Below are 23,391 nucleotides of genomic sequence, written 5' to 3'. Positions count from 1 at the left end.
TTGTTGATTACTTTTTGAACTTCAATACTTGTAAGCATTCTATATTTGTGATTATGATAGCGTTGGGGTGGATTGTTGAGTAGGAGCAAGCGAGTGGCTTGCATAGTACTATAAGATAGTTTATATTCATATTGGAAGTGCTTATTATTTTTAAAAAATTTGGATGATATTAAGTTATGCTTGTTGATTACTTTTTGGACTTCAATACTTGTAAGCATTTTATATTATTATATTGATAATTGTATTGTGTGGATTGTTATGTTGGAACAAGCAGGTAACTTGCATGGTATTATAAGGTTGTTACAATTGATATTAAAAGTGTTTATTAAATTTGGAAATTTGGATGTATATGGTTGGGTTATATTTGTTGATTACTTTTTGAACTTCAATATTTGTAAGCATTTTATATTTGTGATTATGATAATTGCGTTGTGGTGAATTGTTGAGTTGGAGCAAGCAGGTAGTTTGCATGGTGCTATAAGGCGATTTACATTCATATTGGAAGTGTTTACTATATTTTGAAAATTTGGATGGATATTTTTTGAGTTATATTTGTTGATTACTTTTTGAACTTTAATACTTGTAAGCATTCTATATTGTGATTACGACAATTGTATTGGGAGGATTGTTGTGCTAGAGCAAGCGGGTGACTTATATGGTTTTATAAGGCGGTTTACATTCATATTGGGAGTGTTTATTATTTTTTGAAATTTTGGATGTTGTTGAGTTATGGTCGTTAATTACGTTTTAGACTTCAATACTTGTAAGCATTCTATATTGTTATATTGATAATTGTTTTGTGGTGGATTGTTTAGTTGTAACAAGCGAGTGACTTACATTGATAATTGTTTTGTAATATATTGTAGTTTGATTATTTCATTTTTTTCACATGTCGAACATGCAAACTAAATGGCAATTATCAAGAGATATTGATTAGTTACTAAATGTATTAATAAATTATTTATGAATTTTGATTCCTTATGCCTACATTTAGAACCTTGATGTGACTTGCAAGTCATTTTCTCAAATTTGAAAATTTTGCCTTGTTTCTTAGAAGCATAGGTTTGTTTTGTTAGAGTAATTGAAATATGGACTAATGGTTGGTTTATGCTTTCATGATATTGTGCTATAGGTATTTATTGTGTAAATTTGTTCGATAGCTATAGACAAGTGTTGGATGGACATTAGAGATAGGACATTTGTGGAATATAGAAATGGAGTTGCATAATTCTTGAATTTAGGAAGAAAAAAATTAATTTGATGAATAAGAGAAAGAGGGGAAGAAGCCTTGTGTATATAGAAGAAGAGAAGTATATTTTTTAGCTTACCTTATTGGAAGAACCACATGTTGTATCACAATTTTAACGTGATGCATATAGAAAAAAATGTGGTTAATAATGTAATTGGCACAGTGTTGAACATGGATTGAAAGACGAAGGATAATTTGAAGGCATGCATTGACTTAGAAGATATGGATATAAAAAGTGAACTTTATCTTGAGGAGCTTGGTAGTGATAAGACATATAAGCTACCTGCCTGTTTTGAAATGACTATTAGTAAAAAATATAGTTTTTTGCAAGTTTTGAAGGGTGTAAGTGTGCCAGATGGCTATGCTTCAAATGTATCTTGTTGTGCTAAACTTAAAGAATGCAAAACTTCTAGGATGAAGAGCCATGATAGTCATAACTTGATGCAACAACTTTTTCCAATAGCTATACGTGGATCTTTGTCGGATGAAGTGAGCAAGCATTTGATTGAATTATCTTATTTCTTTAGGGAAATATGTTCCAAAGTATTTAAGTTTGGAAGATTTTGAAAATTTTCAGAAGAGAATTACAGTGACGTTGTGCAAATTGGAAAGGATATTATCTCCCTCTTTCTTTACAGTTAAGGTACATTTACTCATTCATTTGACTGATGAAGCTAAGATTGTTGGCCTAGTTTATTATCGTTGGATGTATCCCATAGAGCGGTAAGACATATATAGTAAGTCAATCCATTTGTTTTCATTCAAATTCAATGTTCCATTGTTGATCTTCTTTATTCACATAGGTACTTGTCATGATTGAAGTCCTATGTTTGAAAAAAAATGCTTGTTTAGAAGGTTGTATTACAAAAGGGTACTTGGCAGAAGAGTGCTTACCATTCTGTTCACGATATTTCAAAAATGTCGAAATTGCCTTAACTCGGCCCATACGAAATGTTGAAGAATCTACAGGTGCGGTGTTGAGCATCACCCTAGATTCAAAATCATGGACCCAAGCACATCGTTATGTACTATTCAGTTGTGATGAAATTACCCCATTTTGCACGTAAGTAATTAAGACATCATTCGGTATCGCTTAATGTCATAACATAACTCAAGTTTATGATACTAACACACATTTTCCTACACAGTGTGTTCAGAGATTATTTAAAGGAACTTCACCCAAATGTAGCTAATGATGTTATTGAAAAGCAACACATGGAGAGATTTTGTCATTGGTTTAAGTACCATGTAAGTGTATGACATATAAAAGTATTTTTTGTTGTAACTTTCTTGAGATTATACTTTTAATAGAACTTATCGTTTATATTAGGTGTTGTCAATGGATGTTGATGAGAGGGAGAAATTTCCTGAAAAAATTATATGGCTTATTCGATATCCAAATAATGAAGTTAAATGGTTCAAGTGTTATATTCTAAATGGATTGAAGTTTCACACCGAAGATTCTGAGGCAAATAGGAAAACTCAGAACAGTGGAGTTAGTGTCGCCACTAAAGGTGGCGTTGCTTACTATGGTGTTTTAATTGACATTATTGAGTTGAACTATTCTGCGAAGTTACGATATGTATTATTCAAATGTGAATGGGTTGATATGGAGAGTGGAAGGGGATATAAGACACACAGTTTGGTTTTCCTCTTGTCAATTTTACAAGATTGATACATAAGGGCGATCGATTGATTGATGAGCCGTATGTCTTAACTTTTCAAGCTTCAGAAGTCTTTTATGTGGAAGATCCAAGACATAAAGATTGGATGGTTGTTGTTAAAACAAAAGCGAAGGATGTTTTTGATGTTGGAACTGGTGCTTCATCTGATGATGTTATAGATAACTTTTGTGAGAATGTTCCTTATAATATAACTATTGATAATGTAGATGTTGTAAATGATAACCTTGCATGAACTTGTAGAGATGTAGAAAGGACCATTTATGAAACACTGTTTATTTATTGAGCGTGAATTGGTTGAAGATGACAACATAGATGATGAAGAGTTCATTAATGATGTGTATGAGTCCAATGATGAGTCTACTGATGATGAGAATGAAGATGGTGAAGAGCTCAATGATGGGTCAAATGATAAGTCGATTGATTATGAGAGTTAATGTGTCATTCATCTTTCATGTGTATTTCTATTTGCTTTGCTTGTGAAGAGTTTTAAAGTTATCTTGCGTAATCTTATTTGCATGTTTATAAAACCAAGTGATTATGAAGTTGTTGTGTACTATACGACAAGTTTATTTGTAATCCTCTTTAGATGGTGGTTGTTTATTTGTAATCCTCAAGTTGATTGGTTCATTGCTACAATCATTAGTAATATTTTGGAATTTAGTAGTTGGAATTTTATAGGTTTACGTTATACTAGCAATGTAAACTTACATTGTAGACACACAAAATGTGTATGATGTTAGACACATTTGCAACAGTATGAGTTTTTGAGTTTAATAGTCTCTTAACCTGGTAGAACTCACACTTAACGAAAGAAATACTACTATTGAAAATTCTTAGTTTACATTGTACTAGCTAGGGGTGTCCACGGTTCAGTCCGGGTCGGGTTTGTGCCCAACTCAGACTCGACCCAATAGACTCGGGTGGGAGAAATTGTACCTGTAACCGACCCGTATGGAGCTTCGAATCGGCCGGATCGGGTCTTGTTGGTTTCGGGTGCATCTCGGTCGGTTTTAGGTTCGCTACAGGGGTCGAAATCTGGTCAGATTTTGGACAAAATCTTGCCGGATCTCGACAGATCTGGCTAGATTTTGCCCGAAAAATGTCGGATTTTGACAGATCTGGCCGAGATGTTGCAATATTTGTTGAGATCCAACTGAGATCTCTTTATATTGACGGAGTTTTGAGTTTAGGCTTACCAGTTTTCCGCCGAAAAACAAGATCTGCGATTGGAAGAGAGAAAGGCATCGGGCGGGTCGGGTGCTTCGGTTTCTCAGACAGGCAAATCGAGACTCAAACCGATGGCATCGGGTCTTTGCACCGGCGACCCGCAGCCGATCGAACCAGTGCTTAGGTCAGGTGGTTATCGGGTTGGAGAGTGTCGGGTCGGTCAGATTCTTCGGGTTCGAGTGTTGGACAGCCCTAGTATTAGCAATGCAAATTTACATTATAGACATAAAAAAAGTGAACAATGTACAATACATTGACATTGCTAGTGTGTACAATATTGTACGCATTTTGTATGTCTACAATGTAAATTTACATTACTAATACAATGTAAACTAAGAATTTTCATTAATACTAGTATTTATTTTTTGTTAAGTGTGAGTTCTATTGGGTTAGGAGATTATTTGTTAAACTCAATAGCTCATGCCACTTCCAGATATGCTGTTCCAATTAAAGGTAGTTTATGTTATTATAACTCTTATCTTGTAGGCTTGCGAGTTAGATTATTGTTCGGCCTTTTGTTTCTTATCTATTTATTTCAAAATAAATGAATAAAATTTTGTAATATCATCAATCACTCAAACAAAAAAAAAATTAGTAATAATCAACATTGCTTTCATCGTATGTTGAAGAATTGTAGAAAGTCTAATCTTGCTTAACAACAATAATCTAATCTCTAAGTTTGGAAACATAGTCTTAATAAAAAATTATCCACTTGAATTCATTTATTTTGAAATAAGTGGATATGTTTATCAATTCTCTTTATATTAAGAGGATTTAAAAAGTTAGTTATGGTTTTAAAAAATATCAAAAATACTCCTAATCTAATTAGATAATCCAAATTTTTTTCCTAAATATTAGCACACTTTATTTTTTTGATAAAAGCACACTCTCTATTTAAATCTATCTCATACTCGTTTAATAGATTTTTTTTCCTAAAATCTAATGCACACTAAACTCAATTGTTTATTTTATTTCAAATTTTAAAGTTTAGTTTCTTAAAAATCCCTTCCTAGGTAACCTATCTAAGGATAGATAAATTCAAATTGAAAAACTATATTAAACTAAAAAAAAAAAGAAAAAAAAAAGGAGCCTTATCAGATTATTATTATCTTAAAAATAAATTTAGAAAAGGAAATGTTTTTGACGAGGCACATGTGAGAAGGTCGGCATTTGAGAGGTGACGTGGAGCTGCTGCAACTTAATTAGAAGCTCCACCAAAATACGCTTCTTCCTCTGTCCGTTAACGTTTCTTTCTTCTCAAAACCGTAAAACTATATATACCCCTCAACTACCACTCTCTCTCTCTCTCCATTTCCAATTCCAAGTCCACCATTGTTGAACTCAAGCCCTAGATCTCTCTATCGCTCTCGCTCGCTCTCTACGTTTTTGGCTATGGCGGTAGCATCGGAAACCGCGGAGAGAGTCGATGTGTCTCAGCCAATGGACTCGTCGTCTCCTTCGAGATTGGCCGCCGCTGACTTGGCCTCCGAAGCCTCGTCCGTTGCTCGGCCTTCATTCTCCGCCGACTCGCCTGATCGCAACGACTCCGCCAATTCCTCTCCCAGAGATGGCGATCCTCAGGTCTGAATTTTTGCAATTTTCTTTCAATTTTGAGTTATCGGGAATTTGTTACTGTTAGATGTAGTAGTTGTTGTAATTGTACTCTCTTATACGCTAATTTGGAGGTTCCGTGAGTTTGAATTGAAAACTTTAGCTTAGAGTCAGTGAAACAGCTCTATAGTTAGTAGTAGTTGAGCGGATTTCGCTTTTAGGGATTCTCCATTACTCGTTTATTGCTCCATTGCTGAATTCAGAAATGAAATAGGTCAAGTATGCATGAATTGAAGATTTTTATATGTATATATGCTTGTATATGTATAAGGTGTGGAAATTACATGGAGCAACCGCTACGATTTGTTGCTTAAACAGTCTCTTAGAACTTGGTTTGGTAAATTTAGTGAAGCGGTGGTCAGGTTCGGTCTTCACTGCTGCTAATCTGATGATTCAGACTCAGTCTTCACTTATTATCGCGGTTGATGGCAAGAAGGGGGATTGAGGAGTTAACAGAGTTCCTCCAGAGTTCGTTTCAAACTAGGAATTTAGGAAAGTAGAGGTATGTTGCTTCTTGGAGGTTGAGGTTGCTTGATCTAAAAGAGAAAATTAGTTTGTCGATTGTCACCGTGGAAATAGGTGTTGGATAGTTTGGGAGAAATTGGTATATTAGACTATAAACTTGTACAGAGTCTTGTAGATCCCAATGTTAAATTGTACTTGGATCAAGTGGAGTTGTTGTTTAATCCTGAGAGATATCGTCACCTGGTTTTCAAGTTGAATCATCTCACTATTACTCATCTAGTCATATCCTTTGCTGTGCTTGTTGTGAATTAGTATATGACAATTCCTTGTTATCCACTTGAGGTAGTTATTTTGGATTGTGAAGTATTTGAAGGCCCATGCTATTCATGGACTTTTATACAGGGCTAATGGTCACTTATAGGAAGAAATGTTTACAAAATCAAATTGGACATTATCATCCTCAAGCAGAAGATCAACAACTAGATATTGAACCTTTCTTGGAGGAAACTTGATTACATGGGAAAGTAAGAAGTAGAGTGTTGTGTTTCACTCTGATGCATAAGCTTAGTATAGATCCATGAATCATACATTATGTGAGTTTATATTGATTAAGCACCTACCTGAGGAATTAAGGCTTAATGTGTGGTTATTTTTGAGTATGTATTGTGATAATCAGGTAGCTATTCATATTGCTTTGAATCTTGTATTTCATATGCAGGGTAATCACATATATGTGGATTGCCATCTTGTTAGGAAAAAGTGGAAAATAGAGTGATTGTCATGCCATATGTTTCTATAGGAGCTCAATATGCAGATATGTTTACTAAACCTTTATGCAAGATTAGATTGGATTTACTATATGGCCAGCTGGGATTATATGATATGCATGTCCCAGTTTGAGGGTGAGTGTTATGAGTAGTATTTACATGTTAAGAGTAAGGAAGCACGAACAATTTAAAAAGCTTAGCGTGTCCATGTTTGATATAGACATGCCTTAGAGACGGTTGCTTATGTGTTGATGCGGTGTCCCAAGATTTTTTTTGGACACAATCAAGACATGTTTGGGACATAATTGCAACACAGAGATGAAATCAGTTTAAAAAAAAAAAAAAGGAAAAGAGAGTGGGATTTTTGACCTGGCCAGCACTGATCTCAGCCCATTGGCTGTGGTCTTAGACCTTCAGTGCTGCTCTCATTGCATCAGCATTCTTGCCATTAGTTGCCTTCATATGTTCTGCCTTCTTCTTCTTCTTTCATTTTCTTTTTGGTTGCTTTGGATGGTTTGAGAGTCAGTGGCTTTTGGAAGAGGCTTTGGATTATTTTCTTTTTGAAGACCGGGCTTATCAAATTTTCCCTCCATTAAACAAGCTGTGATCAAAACAAATACATGTGGCCGATGCTAACTAATTTGTTGAGGATTTGTAGCCAATCCCAAAATTTGGGAATAAGGCTTTTTGTAGTAAAACAAGCTGAATGGAAAATAGGGAACTATTGTTGTTACTATTTTTTGCATTATATTATTATAAGTTTTATAATTATTATAATTAATTATTATTACTAAGTTTCGTTACACTATTTTGATTAATATCACTTTGTATGTACAAATTTAATGTGGTTATATATGATTTTCTAAATATTTGTGCATAGTTTGACTCTAATTTTTGAAAAAGTATAAAAATAACATTTAATGGAGTATTAAATGCACCTTAACTTTTGCTCTTAGAGCTTAGAGCATGTGGCTGTTAACCACAATGTTGAAGGTTCAAGCCCTTCCTTTAGCGGTGCTTATTTTTAATTATTTATTAAAATTTTTATTTATCAAAAAAAAAAAAAAAAAAAAAAGCTTTTGCTCTTAGAGCACTCATTAACAAAAGCCTAACATTAAACTTGTTTAAAAATATAAAATACACAAAATATTAATTAATTAATTGCTATGTTACTGTTGTGTCTTGTGCTATTTTTTTTCAGAATTGTTGTGTCACTATGTCTTGTGCCGTGTTTGTGTCCATGCTTCTTAGGTTAAGAGGTAAATGTGTAATAATGTACTAAAGTTGTTAGTATAAATGCTAAGCGTGTGTTAGGGTAAATTGATTAACCCAAACACACTTTGCAATACTTAACATGTCACAGATAAAGGACATAGCTCATAGATGGGAATATGAAATATGTAACAAATGAAGGACAGAGTTCAGTTTTGTTGATAAGGAGATATGTTTTGAATGTTATGTTCTAACATTATTTAGCTCTTCTACTTTTCTATTACAGTCTCCAACGTCATTGAAGAGCGAAGAGTATCGTCAGTTGTTTCGGCTTCCACCAGATGAAGTGAGTGACTTTAGGGTTTTGTAATATCTATTTGGAGTTAAGATTCTTGCAATATATATATATATATATATATAAATTCTTTCAGTGTTTTGTAGTTGATATTCTCTTTAGCTTGTAAGGTGTCAGTAGTTTATGATGTTTGATGTGAAAATTCTGATGTGGGGTTGCATCTTAGAAACTTTGTTTGGGAATTTCGTAATTTTTTTTTTATTGTAGTTGTTAGAGCTGTTTTTTTTTTTCTTTTAAATATTTTTTTTATTATTATATTAGCCTAGGGGAATTCTAGGAAATAAGTTGATTCACACATTTATGAAGTAATACTTGAGAGTTTCTATGGTAAGAAGGTTCTATTTCTTTTCTAACATGCCTATAAACGGTGCTGTTTGTAGTTATTTGGACTCTTTCTATATCAGGAAAATTGAGCCCTATAAATTTCTTTACAGGTTTGATTGTTTTGTGAAGTTTTGCTTGCTGCAAAAAAATTCTAGAACCTATAGATAAGGTCCATTCTTTTATTCTCTGCACTCTCACCTCCTCCTCTTTAGAAGGCATTGCTGCTCTAGTCTCTCCTGTATGTTTTTTTTTTTTGATTAGTGCACCCAACAGGACATCAACCTGTGATCTTACCCACCACCCAACATGGAAGTGCCATCAAGCCCAAAGGCCATTTGCCGACGTGAATTTTTCTTCGATTCATATTTTTCTTTTCCCCCTATCTTATTCACTTGCATCCTCATTTTGGTTGTCTTTACTCTATTAGCGTTTTGTTCCTTGCTTGTATGGAATTCCCTACTACAGGGCATAGCTACTTTTGTAACTGGTTGTATTGTTTTCACATAAATTCTGAAATTTTATCATTTCAAAGAAATATAAATTAAAAAAACACCAAAGGACATAGGAATCTCTATTAATGCAAGGGAACAAATTGTCAAGATTTGTTTTTGTAGTCTTTTTTTTTTTTTTTTTGATTAGTAAGAAAGATGTATATTCAAAAAGCTACTTTATGCAATAAAAGCACAAAGCAGACCAACATTTACAAAGAAGAAAAAGTAACAAAGAAGAGAAAAAACAAAGAAGAAAACTAAGTACAAAAAATGAGAGAACAAAGGAATGAAGGGAGAGAATCACTAGATGTGAGTCCCTAAGCCGAGACCAGTCGAATAGAGATCCACTAAAAGAAGCAAGCAACTGATCTTCGGAGCTATCAAAGTCATCAAAAGTCTGTTGATTGCACTCTTTCCAAAGACACCACAATAAGCACAACATAACTAAATTCCAAATGTTAGACGAGTGCTTCCCAACCAATTCCACCAACCAAAAAGCAGATTAGGAACCGTTCTTGGTAAGACTCACAAAATCCCAAAAGATTTAAGAACAAAACTCCACAACCGATGAGCCTTTTCACAATGAAGCAATAAATGACCCATAGTCTCCCCACAACAACAACACATAATACACCAATCAACAAATTCAAAGCCCCCAAGTCTCAAATTATCACCTGTAAGAATCTTATTCCAAGCTACAATCCAAACAAAGAAGGAAACACGCTGAGGAGCTTTAACTTTCCAAATTACTGTCCAAGGAAAGACAACAGAAGAAGAACCTCGTAGCTTATTATAGAACGAACGGATGTCAAAATCCCCATAATAGAGTCACGTCCGTGTCTGAGCTTGTCTTTTAGGAATACTTTGTGTACACCTCCTGTTTGCATAAAAGTACTTCCTGTATCTCAATAAAATTTATCACTTATGAAAAAAGCCCATGTCTGAGCAGTTAAGAGAGCAGGGTAAGCTAAAATGAGTTTTTTTTTTTTTTTTTGATAGGTAAGAATAATTTTATTGAAATGAGACTACCTCATGAAAATAGACACGAAGTAGTTTAAAGAATTACAATTGGGCTGAAACGAGTTAATACATCCTTTTTACTTTGGATAAAACTAGGTTATAGTTGAGTTCTGATTGAATTGGTTAATTTACTTTTGATTGGTTCAATTTCAAACCTAAGATCTTCCCTATCCCACCAACTCCTCCTTTAATTGGGTTCACAGTTTAATTGAGTTGAGTTGTATATGATGTCATAGACGTTAATGTTAAATCTGATAGAGTAGTTCTAATTGTTAAAACTGCTGATTATTTGGAAATTATTGTTCTCTCTCTCTCCACACACACACACACGTACATGCACATAATGTACATATTATTATTTGAAGACATGTTTAACCTTGTTACATTTCTTTTTCTTTATAGGTTCTTGTTGAAGATTTTAATTGTGCTTACCAGGAGAATATACTTATTCAGGTGATCTTTATCTATATTCAAGGTTTGAGTTTGTGAGGTGCATGATTTATTTCACAATTTCCTTTGTCCTTCATCTCATTTTTTTGGTAGGCATCGTTAAGTTACCATCATTTACTTTTTTGGTTGGCAGTGGCATATTGGTTGTGTTTTGGGACTAAGGCTTTGTTGTTGTAGTTGTAGTAGTAGTGGCATGTTGGTTATCTGCTACCAATTCTGTTTTTACGCATCCATTTGAACTTCTTGATTGTAGGCTTTAATGCTTAACTTTCTGTAATTTTTTGGGTCTAATTTCCTTGGATTTGTATTGGTTGCAGGGTCATATGTACCTGTTTGTTCATTATATTTGCTTTTACTCTAACATATTCGGATTTGAGACGAAGGTAAGTCGATGTATCTCTTATTTAACTTTATTTCAAATGAATTCTTGCAAACTACTATATTCACCTGCTCTACCACATTTCCCTTTTTCTTTGTATTAGTTTGCTATCATGATAGAAAGTCCTCAAACTTGGAATGGTTGCACACTAATAAAAAACATTCTGAAAACCATTTAGGGCAGAGACATCTTGCTCTGTGCATGTTCTTTTTTGCCTAGAAGGTTTAGCTCATCCTCAACCTCACTGGCTTATGAGCTAATACGATTAGAGGAAATCTAAAAATTTGTCAGGAGGTTTGTGTTTCTAATTTCATGTGCTTGGGAAAGATGGGGAAAGGAAGATTAGTTGCTAGTCTGAGTATCACATTTGGTCTACTTACCCAAAAGAAATAAAAGGTGTTTCACTTAGGACTTTTTATGCTGTATTGTATATGATAAGCGGGAAGGCATTGGGAATGTACCTACATTTGTTGGTATTGTTTTCAAATCTCTGTATATATATAAAGAGGAAAAAAGAGAAGGAAGGTTGGGGGAAAAGGGGGGGGGGGTGTGCTTTGATATTGAAAGTGACCAGTTTCACTCAGATTTCAGTAAATAAAGCTCATGCAATTTTAGAGCACCAAGCTATAGTGGATAGGGTTGGGTTAGATTTTATGTTGGTTTAGTAAGTTTTTCAAACTTGGACCATTACGCTAGATTCTGTCAAGTGCTCTGTTATGAATTTATACTTCAGAACACAATTGTATCTCATGATTTTTCATTTGCCGTCGAGTTTTAGTGCCTTTTTGTTCTTGATCTTGATTGCAATGAACTTTTGAGCATATGCTTCAGAAAATAATTGCTTTCCAAGAAGTGACCAGTGTACGAAGGGCAAAGACTGCAGGCATCTTCCCTAATGCCATAGAAATTTTTTCCGGGGGCAAAAAGGTAATTCTAGATGTGAAATATCATTTCTTTCTCTTTGGCTTTGTAGTGATGATGCCTATAAAAATAGCCTGAACATTTTCTCATAATCTTTGTCATTTCAGTATCAGCTGCAATGTCTTAATCCACTTGTTGATTTGGCAGTACTTCTTCGCATCCTTTCTCTCCCGTGATGAAGCTTTCAAGCTCATAAATGATGGATGGTTGCAACAGAGTAATGGCACCAAAGCAGCTACAGAACAGCAGGTTTTTTAATTATATCACAGTTCATTAGTGGTGATTAATTTCATTTTGTCAAGAATGTAAAATCATTGATGACATGCGACATCTGTAATGTAATATTTTATGAGAAAAACAAAATTTATCTTCTTATTATTGAATTTAAAAAAATTTCTAAAATAAATTATTGAAGTTTTAAAAATTATGCTGTACTCTTAATTAAGTCAGAATCTTTTTATCCCCTTTCATCTCTGTGTAGAGAATATTGTAAATGGATATTCCTCTCTATGGGGATTATGTGCAGTACAACTTCCTGGATGAGCGACTTGTCAATTGATTGGATTAGAGGATGTTTTTATTTTTGTAATCTTGATATTTGTACAAGATCACTAACATAATTTGTGTATGTGCTAGAGTGGCTATTGCTTATTAGTTTCTTGGTAACATAATTTGTCAATATGGGATATATATATATATATATATATATATATATAAAAGGAAGGTGATTGTTGCATTAATTTTCATATCATGAAAAAGTTCTAGTATACTAGGACATACAAATAGCTTAGCTGTGACTTATGTAGGCATTCACTTTTAACTTCTTAGCAGAACCTACATGCTACTTAATTTGATCCTTCTATTTTTATTTGCCTACAATATGTGCTCTATATGTATATGAGATTTCTCTACCTTCTTGAAGTTTTGATTAATTATCATTTCTTCTTTGTACGTCCAAATTTATGCCAATATACTGTGATATATCTAACTTAAACCTAAAATATACGAACAAGACACCAAAATTGTGTGTATTATACAATAATGAGATTTAAGAACCCCAATTAATTTGATATTGTTGCATTGGCTTTGATAAAATATTGCTAGTTCTAAAAGCTTAAGCTGATAAGAAAATGTGAATTTAATTACTTGATCATTATTATTCTAACACTACTCCTCATGTGTGGGCCTAGACTCCCTTGGGGCTTGAATTTTTTAATTTTAATTGGAAGGTAGGATGGAGACATGGTTTGGACTCAAGACCCCAACCTGTTCTGTACCATGATAAATTACTGCTAGTCCCAAAAGTTTAAGTTGATAGGAAATAGTGAATTTTCTCACTTAATCAGTAGTATTCTAACAGGCTTATTCTTTTTGCATATGTCCTGATTTTACCTCAGGAATCAATATCTGAAACAAGCAGCCAAGAGAATGGAGGGGTTCTAATTGAAAGGGTCAAGAGCTTTAAAAGCTCAGCCAATGAATTGGATTCTACTGACAGGTTTCCATGAGCAATAATCATGATACTTCAGTGTGGATTATTGTTTTCTTTGAGTGTCTCATTTAGGCTCTACTGCATGTATGTGAATCAGGAATAAGGATGCTCCTGTAATGAATGATTCGCTTCCTCTAAATGTTGAAGATGAGACAGTGTCAGCAATAGCTTCTGAGCAGCAAGATAATGTAGAGAAGGATACAGAGCCACTTCCAAATGCTGAATCTTCATCTTCAAAGAAGACTTGGACATGGAAGGAGGAAAATTTTGATGCCCCAAAGAGTGAGTTTATTCTTGAATTCTAGGATTGTTGCTTTGGTGTGTCACTTGCCTGATTTGAGCCCATTTTTTAATTTCTAGAGTTCTATTATCATTCTAATATTGTGATAGTTTTGCAGCTTTTGCTACCACTTTTCAGTTTGAATTACAGTTCCTCAATCTCATATCCTGGCCTAAAAGTTTGTCCTTGTGTTGCTTGGCCAACAATTCTGTTTTTAAGATTGTTGCTTGACTGGCTGACAGTTACTAGTAGTTTATCTTCTTCACCAATTTTGAAATTTCTAGACCTTCATAATTTTATATCTTAATTTTTTAGATCTTCTAGAAACTTATCAATTTTTTTTTTAGATCTTCTATTAGTTTTTTTCAGAGGAGAGTGATTAATGTACCGGTAAGAAAGAGTAAATTAAACTAAGTCGAGGGAATGAAAAAAGGTTGAGGAAAACAAAAATAACATTAGTAAAAGTAAAAAGGACATGTCAATTAGGGAAGTAACAAAGAGTTTGACTTTAGATAGAATAGAATGAAAGAAAAAAGAGTTCATGTGGCCGACTCCAAAAATTGGCACTAAGGCTTTGTTGTTGTAATTTTTAGTCTCTTGCACACTCCCTGTACTAGTATGTAGCCACATTTATCAGAGAAGAGAAAGTAGCTCATCACTACCTTGTAACTTAGTCTATGAATTGGGATCAAAAGGAGCTGGCTTGCTTTATCTTTGTAATTTGAAATGAAACTAATTATTAGAATTTAACTAGGCCCAAAGTCCATGATGTGACAATTCATTATTTGTACAAACTATTTGGGATTGCTGTGTGTCTTTGAATGACGTGTTTTATGAATGTAAGTCGCCAGAACATCTATATTTTCAGGGGAAGATATATAATGGAAAAGTAGCTCACAGATGTGGTGTATGCAGACAATTGCAATTGTGTTTGTGTATTGTTTATGAGCAAAATTTTTTAAAAATTAAGTGATAGATCTTTTTCTACTTTTGTTGCTATTGTGCTTACGGTTGTAATTTATGTCCTGATTATTTGAGCTGTTTTTACTTGACTTGCAGTACCAGAATTTTATACAAGGGTTGCTGAATCGAAGTTTCCGGTATTGTTATATTTTCTTGTTCTTTTGAAATTATAATATATGTTTTCAAGCTTAAAAGTAGCTTTGCTTCAATTGCCAGTGGCATTATAGCTAGGTTAGTTTGAAGTTAACTCCAATTTATGAATTGCAGATAAAGGTTGAGGACTTCTTTAATTTCTTTTTCTCAGATGATGCTATTAGTTGTACTGAATTATTTCATAAAAGATGCGGAGATAAAGGTAGCCTTCTTGGAACTCCTATGAAATTTTCGTATTCAAATGTGATCTTTTTAGTTTCCTTATTGAAGAATATGGGGCAGATATTTTTTCATGTTTTTTATGTTGTGAATTTTGTTTTTCTTTTCAGAATTTCGGTGCAGTTCTTGGTATCCTCATGAAGTATATGGGCATGCCCGTGATGTATCATTTCAGCATCCAATAAAAGTCTATTTTGGTATGCTTGTGTGTTTTTAACCTCCCCCCCCCTTTATTTTTATCTCAGCAATCTATAATAATTCATTTAAATGTTCAGTTAACTATGCTTCTGTAACACATTGGCTATTCCTCACCAAAATATGTTCCATAAGTTTTTCTTTATCTTGTATTCCGGTGTGTTTTAGTATTAATATTTTGTTTTGCCATTAAGGTGCAAAGTTTGGTAGCTGCCAAGAGATCCAGAAATGTCGAGTTTATAGAAACAGGTAGCCAACATGTTCTGTTGATTATTCCAGTTAAAAAATACACCTTGAATTTGTTGTTAAATTAGTAATTCATTGCTACTTTTACTGTGTTGCATATCAGTAGTCAGTACCATCTTCTTTATCAATGGTGTCATCATGATAATTCCTTTGTTGGGGTTGGAGTTGTGGTTGTGGTTGTCTTTGTTATACTTGGAATGAGATTGAGCCATATGTAACAAACGTGGTCCTGAATAAATAGATCACTTTTGAAGGAAGTTGAGCACCTAATATTTTAGAAAGTTCCTAGTCAACAGAGTATTTATATGAGTTTTACTAGAGGTGAGATAAACTGTATTTGTTTCCCTATTTTAAGGGCACCTCTTCACAGTTAGTACCCAATTGGAGAACTATTGATTTGATCATTGTATTGAAAAGAAAAACCTATTCAAGTTGATGTAGTAGAATGGCAGGAGAAAAAAGTTGATTAGTGGATACAGTAGGGAAATTGTGAGTATATGAGTGTTAATTCCATGGAAGTCCAAATTTGCCTGTGACTGTCTTACATACCATAGAAGCAATATATGACACAAAATTTTGCAACAATAGATTCATGGAAAATTTTTGAACATAAAATACACCTAGAAGAGGATAAATATCAAACTATTAAATTGGCAGTAGATCCCTGTTTACATGCATGAAGATGCAAACTATTGCAAATAAATTTTTATATTGTGGATCAATAAGAACATGATGACCAGATTTCATGTTTTACAAGTAATGCTTGTTGTAGTTGGCATAATGGAAGCTGAATATCAGCCTTTGCCCAATTAACTGCAAAGATATAATAAAAAATTGCAGTGTGAAAGCCAGAAATCTGGGCACAACAGGATTTGAGAAGTACGTAATTCCATATTATGCCACAAAATTGTACAGAAAATCTAAGCAATGATTTTTGATTGTGGATTGGTTGATGCTAATCCTAAAATCACTTGGATATTCAGCAAGAACTTATGATCTTGGTAAAAGCTCCAGATGATAGAGGGTGGAGATAACCTTGAATCTTGAATCCTTATTGTTCTGAAGCAGAAACAAGAAAGCTGAATTGGCAACATATCATGTAATTGATTTTTAGGAACTTTATATTTTGCAATATGAGGATATTTTAAGCTACAAATGGGCAAATTGATATGGGTTGAGAGTTTGAAGATGGAGTTGCTAAATTCAAGTTAACTTGTTAGTTAAATTCATGATTACTGTTTGAGATTAGAGTTCGAGTACAAATGCCTCAAACTCTACGTATGGAAGCTAGAATAAATGGCTTTCTTTTCTGGGTGTGGAAGGAAAGTTTACATGGTTACTTTTTTAGGTTTTTTGTGTGTGTGGAAGGAAAGTCTATTCCTTGTTAAAGAAGTAATTAATATTTCTTCTCTATTGATGAATAGGATTTGAAGGCTTATATATAGACAACAATACTAATGTTATGTTTGGTATGATGTGATAGTTCCTGTAATGGAATAGCTATTCATGTATAATAGCAATTCGGTTATTTGATAGCATTTTTATTACATGGATTAATTATTACAAAGGATTAACTATTCTTTAAATTGAATAATAGCTATTCCTCTTTAAAATAGATGTAATAACTATTCCTTGGCGCATATAATAGGTTTTAAAATTAATATATTTCAAAAAATATAAAATTTTCTTTATACATCATCTTTTACAAGCTTTCCATATGTAACAACCAAACTTATGGATGGTAATAGTTATTCTATTATAATATCTTCTATTTCCAGTAATAAAGATTACTATTCTTAATGTAATCTTCATTCAGTGTACCAAATGTGCCCTAATGGTTTTGGTAGCTTTGGCTCAAGGGTCCTCCTGTATGGGAGAAGGGAGAACTTGTAAAAAATAAGTTTTCTTGATTTGATCATTGACTATTATGATGTGTGTTCACTAGAGTACTTATTACTAGAATCGAGTAGAGATTGATTATTGATGCAAGAATGTGAACATAATAATATAGTACCACATTTTGATTATTGATGAAGTCTTGTTTTGGCTAAGGTATATATAAAGCAAGTTGATTACTTTTTCTAATCTGTCCCCGTCCAGCCAAGCTTTTTTTAAATTTCTTTTTTGTGAATTCAGCCAAACAATATTGGGTAGGGGACTGCATTAATTGTGCTGACATGATTGATTGCAATTGCTAGTGAACTATTTCTCTTCACTTGCTTTTATTACTTGCCCATATTTATTAGTTCTTTCATTCCTTGATGTGTTTAGATGTTGGTGTAAATTATTATTATTATTATTACTATTATTTTCTATAATTAATGGGTGTAACTTATCTGAGGTTACTTTATCTAGTCCAAGATGGTGCCCTTACCAATTTGTATATTATTTTCTTGATATTCTCACTTTTACTTCTCCAGTCATTTGGTTATGGAGACATCACAAGAAATCAGTGACGTGCCTTATTCAGATTATTTCCGTGTTGAGGTATAAGCTATATCTAATTTATTTCGACATATCTACCCTACATTTATGAAACTTACTTTCCCGTAATGTATTAGTTTGCATCTTTTAGGCATATCCTATATTTGGATATATAGTTGAGTAAGATATTAGAGTCGGTCTGTATAAAGATGGAGGAGGTATTCTTTAGCCTTGTACAAAAGCATTAAACAGATTGTGATATAATACATTCATATCTCGTTTACTTAGTTACTGCCACTGCAATTTAAGTTACTTCTTTATTTAATATCTTTTTAAACTATTTGGTTCCTATTAATGCTTCTAGTTCATATGTGGGTTTATTAATGGGGCAGAATATTGTACGCCCTGGTCTATACTGTGCATAGAAAATGATTACTGTCCTCTATTAGTTGTATGGAAATAATCTCCAAAGGCTTAAATATAAACACCTTGCTTATTTAGCTATGTTATAAACATCTAAGTAGCTTTCTTCTTTAATAAATTAATTTGGGTTTCCTTTTGCCAACCAATCAAGTGATTGTTGTGCAGTTGTGTCGTCTTCTTGTGAATTTATTTATTAATTGTAATCTGTTTGCTCTACTGAAAGATTTCCATAATCCGTTGACATTGTAACTAAGTTTATATTACTTTTTTTTTCCTGGTCCAATATTAGGGACTTTGGGATGTCGAAAGAGATGCTGATGGATCAAAAGAATGCTGTAGTTTGCGTATATATGTAAATGTGGCCTTTTCCAAGAAAACTGTGTGGAGAGGTTTGCCCTGCCAATACTTTGTTTGTTGTATTTAGTTCCCTACAATTAAATTGACTGAGAAGTGATTTTATTTTAATTTCATTAAAAAATAGGTTTTTTTATTTATTTTTTATTTTTTTATGTATTCTAAGTTTTGAACCAATGTAATTATATTTAAAAATTGAAATGAAATCTCTTGGTGTTTCCAATGGAGACATGGTTCAAGCCCTCCCTCCCCCATTGTAACTGTTGAATTTTCAAAAAAAAAAAAGAAAAAAAAAAAGAAATGAAATCTTAGATCAATTAACTACCTTTTTCTTAGAGGTTTTCTGTTTTGAAACTGTTATATATAGTTTTTAGAAGGCAACCCTAGATGTAATATACATAAGATTTTGGAGCTGAAGGCAGGAGTATATAAAATATGACAGTTGAAAGTTCAGAATAAACAATTACAGGATTTTAAGCAAACTACTTTATTGGTTAGTGACTTGAAATTAGTACTCTCTTTTATGTCAAGTAAAATCTCAGGAGCGTGCACACATTTTACTGAAGGCGAAAAACCTTTTTCTTGTTCCTGAATGCATTGTGTGTGCTGGATTAGTCAGGGTGTTTGAGCATGGATGCTAAAGGCATTTGAATCTGTCTTGGGTTTTTCTCATTTTGTACACCTGACAAACCTTATAATACAATGCCTTTTTGTTTGTGTTAAAATGCAGATTTTGAACATGTGCTTGCTAAAAGACTCTCTCTTCTTTATGTTAGAACACTAATAGGAAAAAAAATATATCTCTTTTCCTTTTTGGTTTGTGGGTTTATTTATTATTTATTTTTTAATTTTAAAAATTTTAATTTTACTTATATTTTTTTGGTGTGTGTTGAGGCTTGCTATTATCTTGATTGAAGTGTTACCATGATATACTGACTTGATTTGATGCAATGTTGATGTATGTGGTCACAGGCAGAATAGTGCAGTCAACTGTTGAAGAATGTCGAGAAGCATATTTGATCTGGATTGATATGGTATTGTCTTTCTGTTTTATTTTGTAGATTTTTTGTTTTTTATTTTGCAGTTTAATAAGTGCAATAATGTCAACTTTAAGAATTTGTATATTCATTATTCTTTCAGGCTCATGAATTGTTGAAGCAGAAGAACCTTGAAAACAAAGAAGGTTGGGCCTTAGAAGATATTTGTATATACAAGAGTTTTTCCAATGCATGAAATTTTATGCCCTGGGGGAGATGCATACTTATTTCAACTAATCATCTCCTTATTTCATGGGAGCAGAGGGAGGTGCTGCTGCTAATGTGATTCAGAATGGTGAAGTTCATATTGAGGATGAAGTAGAAACTGGGGAATCCTCCAAAAGTTCATTCGAGTCAAGTGACCATATAAGAACGCAACAGATATCAGATTCCACAAATGCTAACCAACAAGCTGGACGTCTCTTGCAAGAAAATTTCATTGATGCTAAACCTCTAGCATCTTGGTTAAGAGAATTTATATTGACGTTAAGATCATTGAAAAGTCAAAACCATGTTTCAGTACTTGCAGCTATCATCTTTGCAGTGATTTTCTTGATGCAGGTATGTACTTTTCAAGCCTTGTTACATTTCTGCTATCCATCTGATCAATTTAATTTGAGCAGTTTTCTCCAAGAAATAAATACTACTTTGATATGATTTGGTTCCTTTGGGACTGTGAATTTGCAATTTACACTTTACGCTCCTTATCAATGGGTAAGGGATAGTCTTTAGGAGTGTAGTCTATTGTAGCAATTTGATGATGCCAGATGACAAGATTATTGCCAATTATTACAAGAACTGATACATATGCTGTTGGGTATTTTAACAATAGTTTAAACATGTTTTTTAGCTTGTGCAAACTTCTATTAGACACCTGCCCTTGTAGGTTTAAAGTTTGTTATTGGATTTCTTGGATTAAATATGGTTGATCTTGGTTGACTTGCTGGGACAGCTAGAAAAGCCTGATTTCCAGCTTAAATTTTCCTGGAGGTGCTTTGTTGAATTTTATGTGCATATATTACATTATGCAGGCCTGTTTTTGATCAACTGTAGTAGCTTCTGAAGAAAATCCTAACCGGAATAAGTGGGGAAAAAAAAATTCTTACCCTCATTTGTGGTAATGTTTCATATTTGGAAAATGAAATGAATTGACAGTCTAAACGACTTTGATTTTCTTTGACACTATTAATCTGTATATATCAAGAGGATTCAGAAAGTTAGTTATTGCTTTTTTTTCTGTCAAAAATACTCCTAAATTAATTAACAACTTAAAAATGGGGTTAAAATAGTAAATTAACAAAAAAAAATTAGTTATTGCTTTTTTTACTGTCAAAAATACCCCTACCTAAATCTTAAAAATAGGGTTAAAATAGTAAATTGACAAAAATAATAAATTTTTACTTCTACGTTGAAATGTTTTCCTGCTTCTAATAAACTCCTACTTTTACGTTAATTTAAATTCCTACTTCTACTCACTAACTCCCTACAAAATAAGATCACTCTTTTGTTAGTTTTAAAACTCTTCACATCTATAAAACTCACCCCACGTATTCATTTTTTTTACCAAAAAAATAGAAGAGCCTTCTCAGAGGCTAGTATGATATTAAAGACTTATTGAAAAAGGAAAAGAAATGATGTAGTCTCTTCTTCTTCTTCTATTATTATTTATTTTTTTATTTTTTTGGTGTGTGTGTGAAGGAAGAATCATCAAAGATTGAATTTTCACTATATATATGTTTCCTTTTGTTAGAAACAGTGGATAAATGATTAAATTCATCATTTAATATCAGTTTAAGCTTTTGGAATAAGTTTGTAGTTTATCATGGTATTATAGCAAATAGTCTTGAGTATAAACTCTATTTCCACTCTACCTGACTACCTCCCATTTAAAAATTTAAAATTCTACTTGTTGGATTGAGGGTGATTATTGGGCCCACATGTGAGGGGAAGTATTAGAAAATAATGGTCAATTGATCAAATTCACCATGTCATATCAGTTTTTGGGACTATTTATAGTTTATCACCTTTTAATGTTTGTCAGACCAAACATATCTCAAAGTGGTATGTTAATATTCTTTTGGGATTAATGAATTTTGGTCTGACTAGTTAATTAACATGTTTTGGTCAAGCATTCTTCTGAATGTTATCGAGATCATTCGGTAGGGGGTCTCAAGGGGGCTGTTGCAGATATTTTGGCCGCAATAACATTCCAGATCTTACCCTGATAGTATATATTTGATTCCTGGAATTTGTGTCAACTTTATCCTTTGTAGAGGCACAATCTTATTATGTCCAAATCATTTTGTCTTGAAAACAAAAGAATCTCACTGCTATTAATAAAGCAGTTACTAACAGTGCATACAGCAAGTGATTTATCTTTAATCAATTATGAAAGAGCCTGGATTAGCATTTGATATCATAGCATTCACGAAACCATTTATTTATTTATTTTTAATTGTTGAACCATTTTTCCCAGCATTGAAATAGGCTTTTAAAATTTCTTATTTCAGGTTGGTTTAATGTTAGGTTGTGGGTTCAAAATTGATTGGTGTGTGTATGACTTATAAATAATCAACCTGGTGGTTTTTCAGCGTTCACCCAAATTTGAATTAATTATTCTATAGTATTTTAGGTAGCAACCATACTCTTTTTTTTAAAATTGTAAGGGTTAAAAGGATGAACCTTTCTACTCCATGAGACAGGGTCACAGTTTGTTTATTTTATTATATAATATTTTTTTATTACTGCAGTTGAGCATTGTTGTGCTACTAGTAAGACCACATCACATCCATGTGAACCCTCAATTTGATTACATGGCTAGCATGGGCGGTGGAGTAGGTGGAAGATCATCTGAAGCAATTGCTTGGTTGGAGAAGCGAGTTCACCATCTTAAAGATGAGATGTACATGGTTGAGGCTCGGCTTGAGAGGATGCGAAATGAGCATGCACTATTGAAATCACAACTGAAAGACCTAGAAAAGCTTAGTAAGCAAACATAGATATTTTGTATATCCTTATTTTTTGTCATGGTAAATGTTTTTTATTTTGTAATTAAAAAAATTTATCATACAAGGAACTTGTCCATTTGAATTTGCAAATAGTTCCCATATTGATCACAAGTGATAAATTCAAAAACTACCAGTATTAATACATCCTTGTGCATCAACCTACGCTCAAGGGGAAAACCTAATACATGTTTGTGCATCAGTTTTCTCTCAAGAGAAAAAGCCAATTACAGCCTCTACAAGTGCAAGGTCCGTGGCCTAGTTGGTTAGTTAAAATACCTAAACAGCGAAAACATAAACTACAGAAATGTAGGTGGAAGAAAAATTAAAGTGGAAGTCAGTCTCGGAGTTCCAGATGAACTACGTCCTCTTTTTCTTGGTGGTACTATTGACGTCCGGTTAGGGGCAAATTATGGGTAGAAATTTTGACAGGGTTAGAGGCAT

At 33.1% G+C, this 23,391-nt stretch overlaps 1 protein-coding gene across 1 annotated transcript; it reads left to right on the top strand.

Annotated features, from left to right (window-relative positions):
• Positions 1-5,347: 5,347 nt before the first annotated feature.
• Positions 5,348-23,071, top strand: LOC115986658 (protein VASCULAR ASSOCIATED DEATH 1, chloroplastic). The gene is given in 19 exon segments (XM_031109888.1): positions 5,348-5,742; positions 8,503-8,562; positions 10,809-10,859; positions 11,174-11,239; positions 12,067-12,162; positions 12,264-12,293; positions 12,295-12,405; positions 13,554-13,654; positions 13,746-13,930; positions 14,988-15,028; positions 15,159-15,246; positions 15,374-15,460; positions 15,653-15,707; positions 18,125-18,191; positions 18,841-18,940; positions 19,878-19,939; positions 20,046-20,088; positions 20,205-20,503; positions 22,693-23,071. Coding segments are annotated over 19 exon segments (1,980 nt in total). The 5' UTR covers positions 5,348-5,553; the 3' UTR covers positions 22,942-23,071.
• Positions 23,072-23,391: the final 320 nt, after the last annotated feature.

The sequence above is a fragment of the Quercus lobata genome, chromosome 4, assembly GCF_001633185.2.
Source record: "Quercus lobata isolate SW786 chromosome 4, ValleyOak3.0 Primary Assembly, whole genome shotgun sequence".
Taxonomy (NCBI): Eukaryota; Viridiplantae; Streptophyta; class Magnoliopsida; order Fagales; family Fagaceae; genus Quercus; species Quercus lobata.
This window is presented reverse-complemented; position numbering and strand designations above follow the sequence as displayed.